General features: G+C 32.6%; 1 protein-coding gene across 1 annotated transcript; it reads right to left on the bottom strand.

Annotated features, from left to right (window-relative positions):
* Positions 1 to 3,311: 3,311 nt before the first annotated feature.
* LOC136092186 (uncharacterized) lies at positions 3,312 to 4,774 on the bottom strand. Its single transcript, XM_065819925.1, has 2 exons — positions 4,274 to 4,774; positions 3,312 to 4,108 (listed from the first exon to the last, which is right to left on the bottom strand). Exons 1-2 carry the CDS (start codon positions 4,297 to 4,299, stop codon positions 3,640 to 3,642), a joined length of 495 nt encoding a protein of 164 aa, XP_065675997.1. The 5' UTR covers positions 4,300 to 4,774; the 3' UTR covers positions 3,312 to 3,639.
* Positions 4,775 to 5,930: the final 1,156 nt, after the last annotated feature.

Raw genomic sequence — 5,930 nt, 5'->3', positions numbered from 1 at the left:
TTATAAAGAAAAATACAATTGATGAATATCTGTCTAAAACCTAAATTTGTTCCTAAATCGGACTTTGAACTTCAAGTATTGGAGTTCCATGTTCTTCAATAATTTTTGAAGGCCAGTTGAGGTCAGAGGTATCAACATCATCTTGATCATACCACTCAATTGTTTCTTTGTCCGAATTTAAAAAGACACACATGAGTTCAGATAGACGTTGAGCAACTAAGCGTTGAGGTCTAACTTTTTGAATTTCATTCGAATATCCAATACTTGAGCAAACTGTTTTGTGTTGTTTCATTGATTTGATAATTGCAAAATATAAACTGCAATTGGTACAAACTCTTTTTGGTAAGGAATTTTGAATGCTTGGACATGAGTAGTCGTATGGCAATCCATTGGGATTTTTTGTAACTGTCGTGGGCATAATTGTTTTGCAAAGTGATAAGTTTAAAAAGAGAGATGCAAAGTTGTTCTTTGTATTATTGCATTCAAGACCATCTTCTCCTTGGAACAAAGAAATTGGTGGTGGAAAAAAACCAGTTGGAATAAGATGAAACAGTGAGCTGCGACGATGACCACAGCATTATTGATCATTACATTTTACAATTTGAAGGAAGTATTGACTTTCTCTGACATGTTTAGCATCCCACTCTGCTCCAAAATGTTTTAACTGTACACATTTTTCACTGTTTGGTTTTATGTACTCGGCTTTAGTTTCAAATCCATCAATGACTGTGCTAGACCAAATTTGTGCAAGAACTTCACCTGCTTTGGCAAAGTTTGCCTTCTCCATAACTTTGTCTGTTGTTTCTCCTCTTGAATTAAGATGGCTTCCAAAATGATCAAATGGAAGTATAATTCCTGCTAGGTCATGGCTTAGCAGAGCCATTCTTCTCTCAACCCTGTTAAAGGCACTTCTTCCATGAGCATTAGTGGCCACAAACATTGCATCAAGATCATGTTCTTTGAAATAAGTCTTGGCACAATAAATTGTTTTTTCATATCTTGGATTTTCATCTAGCCCACATCAACAGTTATAATCATGATTGGTTTGCTAACTCCATCTTCAGTAAATAAGCTGCTTTTAAATGCAGGAAGATGGTTTATTTTGTTCATGTCTTTTAAGTGACTAAGTGCTTTTGATGAATCATGTTTTGCACTTCTGATTGCTATGTATGTTGGGCCAGAGTATGTGACTGCTTGTTTTTCCATGAAATCCTTTTTAATTTCTATGGCTGCAATTACTGAAGGAATAAGTTTGTGTTGAGAGGCAATTACAAAATCATGATCAGCTAAAGTTACCTTGTACTCAATATGCATCATCATTGGTGCTTGTTTGCTTGCCGCTGTCAATCCAATTGGCACCCTAGCTTTATCATCTTGGGAGTGAATCGTCACTTCTTTAGGACCCAAGACTGCCGCAAGTTCTTCAAGGGCACTAATGGATGGTTTGGCAAATTTTGTGTCTGCATGATATTTATGCTCAGAATTTTGTGCTCTTATTAACCGGACAGGTGCAGTTTTAACATTTCTTTTTCCTTCTGTGCTCAATGATCTGCTTGGAAGTAATCTTAAGCAAACTCCTGATCTCGAGAGATTGTAACCATGATTTTTCAATTCTTCAACCAAGTCATTTAATGTTTTTACAGTTCGAACCATTTCAGTTCTTCTCCTATCATCAGAAGCAGACCCTTTCATGGCAATATCTACAATTGCTTTTATTAAACTGTCCTGATCACAGGCTATCGGTCGACCTTTTGATACTGAATTTTTAATTCCACACAACTTTTTTCTAATATCTGGATCTAATGCTTCTATAGCTTTTTTTCTTTTTAGTCTGGTTGCTGTTTGGCGTTCAGTGGCTTTTTGACGAAGTACAAGATATCGGTTTTTTTCTACCAAAAGTTTTTGCTTTTGCCCTAGTATTTGGTAGTCTTCTTGTGACAACAAGTTGCAATTTCTTTTTTCAGTGAGATATGCAATATCTTTTTGTAAAATAAAAATTTCATTTTTTAACTGATCTTGTTTCGGGGCTTGTTTTGTTACAACTTTTGAGAAATTGGAATTTTCTTTTTCACACTCTTCACTTGTTGTAATTAAGGAGATTTAGCAACGAGACGCGGGCATTATTTGACAACGGCGTTGCGCTATCAGCGCGTCGTGTAACTTCCACGATTTAGCATTTGTTGTGAAACGCGCGCTCAAAAATCGTAAACAAACATGGCGGCCAACTACAGTTTGAAATCCGTACGAGAATTAGTTCTTTTAAGTTATGCTGACGATTTAATTGATGACGAAGAGTATATAATTTTAAATGAGTTAAACGAGTCTCGTGAATCATATCCATATTGGAAATATGACAGGTTTGATATTAACAATTTTGATGATGCACAGTGTCAAGTTGATTTTCGTTTCAAGAAGAACGACCTAGCCACCCTAGTTGCTGTTTTTGGATTACCAGAAAAAATTATAACCTCGCAGAGAACAGTATGCAGTGGTTTAGAAGGACTTTGTGTTTTACTAAAACGACTTGCTTTTCCGTGTAGATACACGGATATGGCATCCTTATTTGGAAGAAACCCTACTGAGATATGCCTTATTTTTAATACAGTAATTGATTTTATGCATGAAACCCACTGTCATAGACTTAAAAATTGGAATCAACCTATCCTCCAACCTCAAAAATTGAAAGAATACTGCGATGCCATTTACCAAAAAGGATCCCCATTAAATAATTGTTTTGGATTTATCGATGGTACAGTCCGAGGAATCGCTAGACCTGAAGTTGATCAAAGAGTTGTTTATAACGGCCATAAAAAAAAGCATGCTCTCAAATATCAAAGTTTAGTATTGCCTAACGGTTTGGTGGGCAATTTTGCAGGGCCATACGAAGGAAGGAAACACGATGCTACTATGCTGTATGAGTCTGGGTTGTTAGTTCAACTGGAAAACCATGCTTGGTTCAACAGACAACCTTTGTGCATATATGGAGACCCAGCTTATCCATTAAGTGTACATTTGCAAGCACCATATCGGAATGCAAACATAACACCAGACCAGCATGCTTATAATAAGGCCATGAGTGCAGTTCGTGTTTCAGTTGAATGGTTATTTGGACTTATTTCTAACTATTTTAAACTTGTGGATTTTCAAAAAATGCAGAAAGTTGGCTTAAGCGCAGTTGGGAAAATATATGTTACATGTGCATTGTTACAAAATGCTCATACATGTCTGTATGGAAATATAGTATCCGAATATTTTGATTGTCAACCTCCAACATTACAACAATACTTTGCTTAGTAAAACAGTTATTGTATTTTTTTTAACAAAATAACAAAAAGATTTAATATATATTAGAATAATAACAGCAGCTAAAACATAAAACTAATCTTTAAGCAGTGTATTTTATGTTTTCAAAACACGTTTATTATTTATTCAAAAACGCATTGAGTATAGTGTTCTGTTGAGCCATCATGGCAATCATCTGTTGCAACATAGCATTGTGTTGCTGCTGTTGGATTTCAAATTGTTGTCTTGCAAGTTCTTGAGCATGAGCAACTTGCTCTCTCTCCAGTCTTTTATTTTCCTTATCATATTCTAACTTTTCTTTTAGAAAAATAAGTGTGTCTGAACTGCTTCTTCGATTTACCAATTTTTTTTTTCACTTACATTGTCCTCGTCTTTTCGTTTTCGAGTCTCACCAAATCTTTCCATGGCCTTTGTTCGCATTTCTACTGCTTTATTTTTTTCAGTCTCATTTACTAGTTTCTTCTGTTGAGACTCATTGTCATTTTTTTTTTCAGTGTCTGTAAAAATATTATACAATTCTTCTATTAAGCCTTCTGATTCGGTAGGAATGTCACCTCCAAGTCCTGATGCTAGTTTAGCTTTGCTAGCTTTTGCTTTATACTTTCTCAACAAAATCATGAATCTTTCACGTACACCTCGAGGCGTGGCAACACATGGAAAAATATCAAGAGTGTTAATCACATCTGCAACAGCTGACCACCCTTGTCCGCGCTCTCTGCTTCCTTGCTTGTGTAAAAGAATTCCATTTCCAGCTATTTCTCTTAACATGAGAATGTCTTTTTCATCATCCCATTGCATGGATAACCTAAAAATATTTACTAAAAACTTTAACTTGGTAGAAAAAACGTTAAAAAATAAATATAAATAAAAACATTAATAAATATAATATACTCAGCTTATATTTAAAAAAGTAGAATACTTTAAAACGATAAGCATTGTTTTTTTTTAATGTTTGAATTATATAACTTACTTTTTGTCCGCAAAATATTCTGCCATTTTTAACGTACTGTAAACAACGTGAAAACTGAAGTTTTGAAGTTGAGAACGGGACGTATAAATTTAACACGCGTCAAATTACTTGTCACCAGGCTACTTTTAGGGTTTTCACTGAGAAAACATACGTACGCGTCGCATTTGCTAAATCTCCATATTGATGGGGTCGCGTCAGTCACGCCATTAAAAGTGATTTTAGATTCAACCGCACGCTTTTTTGGTGTATTCGGTACTTGGTTCGGTAATTTTGTCCAGTAAGATAAAATACCAACTTTATTTCGGAGTTCAATATGTTTTAGCTCTTTTAACTTTTTTTCAACTTCTACATTTAATTCGGATAATGTTTTGCTCTTTGTTTTAATCTCAGACCAGATTTTATTTGTTTTTTCTTGAGACTTTTGCTTTGGTTCGTTGCAAATGCTTTCAAATATCCTTCATAAATAGATTTGTAAAGTTTTTCTTTTTCACTAGACATTTTTAATCTATAACAACATCAACAACAAGAAATTAATTTTCCTTACAACCGTTACGTTGAATAAGTATATAGTGAAGATATTATTAATAATAACATTAATAATAGTACAATTATTTAATAGTAGTACAAAAATTTTATATCATAGTAACTAAATAACTTAACATATAATAAAAATGATAACGTAACTAAAGTAGTTCGACAAATTCATTAGAGTGACACAAAACATTAAAAGTAATAATAACAATAACATTAAAAATTAAAGTATTGTAAAACTAAAACATTTATAGATCAGATGACGATCAAGAATAATATTTATGTTTAAAGATCAAATTTTAAACAACTATAAATTTTAATCAAATTTTAAACAACTATTAATACTAAAATTTTTAGTATTTATACAAATATTCGTTAAAAAATAAAAGTAGATTTTTACCGGTAACATAAATTGCTTTTAAATAATCGCCCACTATCTGTTTTTTTGTTTGTTTGTAGAATCAAAACTTCTTTTTATGTCTGCAATTACTACAAGTAACTTAAAAAAAACCAATTTAATTTTTTTATTTTCATTTGTTATGACTCCGTTAAACAGTAAAGCTAGCTTGTGAAGTCGTTGCATAGCATTTTTCTTGAAAATTTTCGTATTGTATATAATTATCTCGGAGTTCGCAATTTTAAAAAATTACGCAGTGATAAAAAATTTGATTTAAAAAGTTATTTATCACGTCACACTGTAGCAAACCATCCCCCCTCCCCCATGTGATATTTTGTGACACTTTCCAATACCCCCCCCCCCCCCAAGACTGTCACGCATTATTTGAACAGCCCCTAATATGTATATATAAATTTTATATGAGGTGTTTATATATGTTATATAAAGTTAAATAAATGTATTGTGTTTAATAGTTATTATATACAGCGGTGGCCAAAAATTAAAGACCACTCATTTTTTAGTTGGTTTCTTAATCTTTAAATTAAAATTAAGAAGATTCTAATTGACATATTAAATTTTTTTTTTTAATTTCTTGTTAATTAAAACATACGGATTAAAGTGGTATACTTTTTTTAATCTAATTCTAATTAAATAGCGTTTAACTTATTAAAAAACTGATGAGTACTTATAAATCTTCTTTAAATAAATTGGACAAAATTTAACGACCAT

The sequence above is a fragment of the Hydra vulgaris genome, chromosome 15, assembly GCF_038396675.1.
Source record: "Hydra vulgaris chromosome 15, alternate assembly HydraT2T_AEP".
Lineage (NCBI taxonomy): Eukaryota > Metazoa > Cnidaria > Hydrozoa > Anthoathecata > Hydridae > Hydra > Hydra vulgaris.
This window is presented reverse-complemented; position numbering and strand designations above follow the sequence as displayed.

Coding starts and splice junctions, on each gene's coding strand:
- LOC136092186 (XM_065819925.1), bottom strand. CDS start 4,299: ATGGCAGAATATTTTGCGGACAAAAA. Junction 4,109..4,273: donor GAATATTTTGCGGACAAAAA/GTAAGTTATATA, acceptor AAATATTTTTAG/GTTATCCATGCAATGGGATG.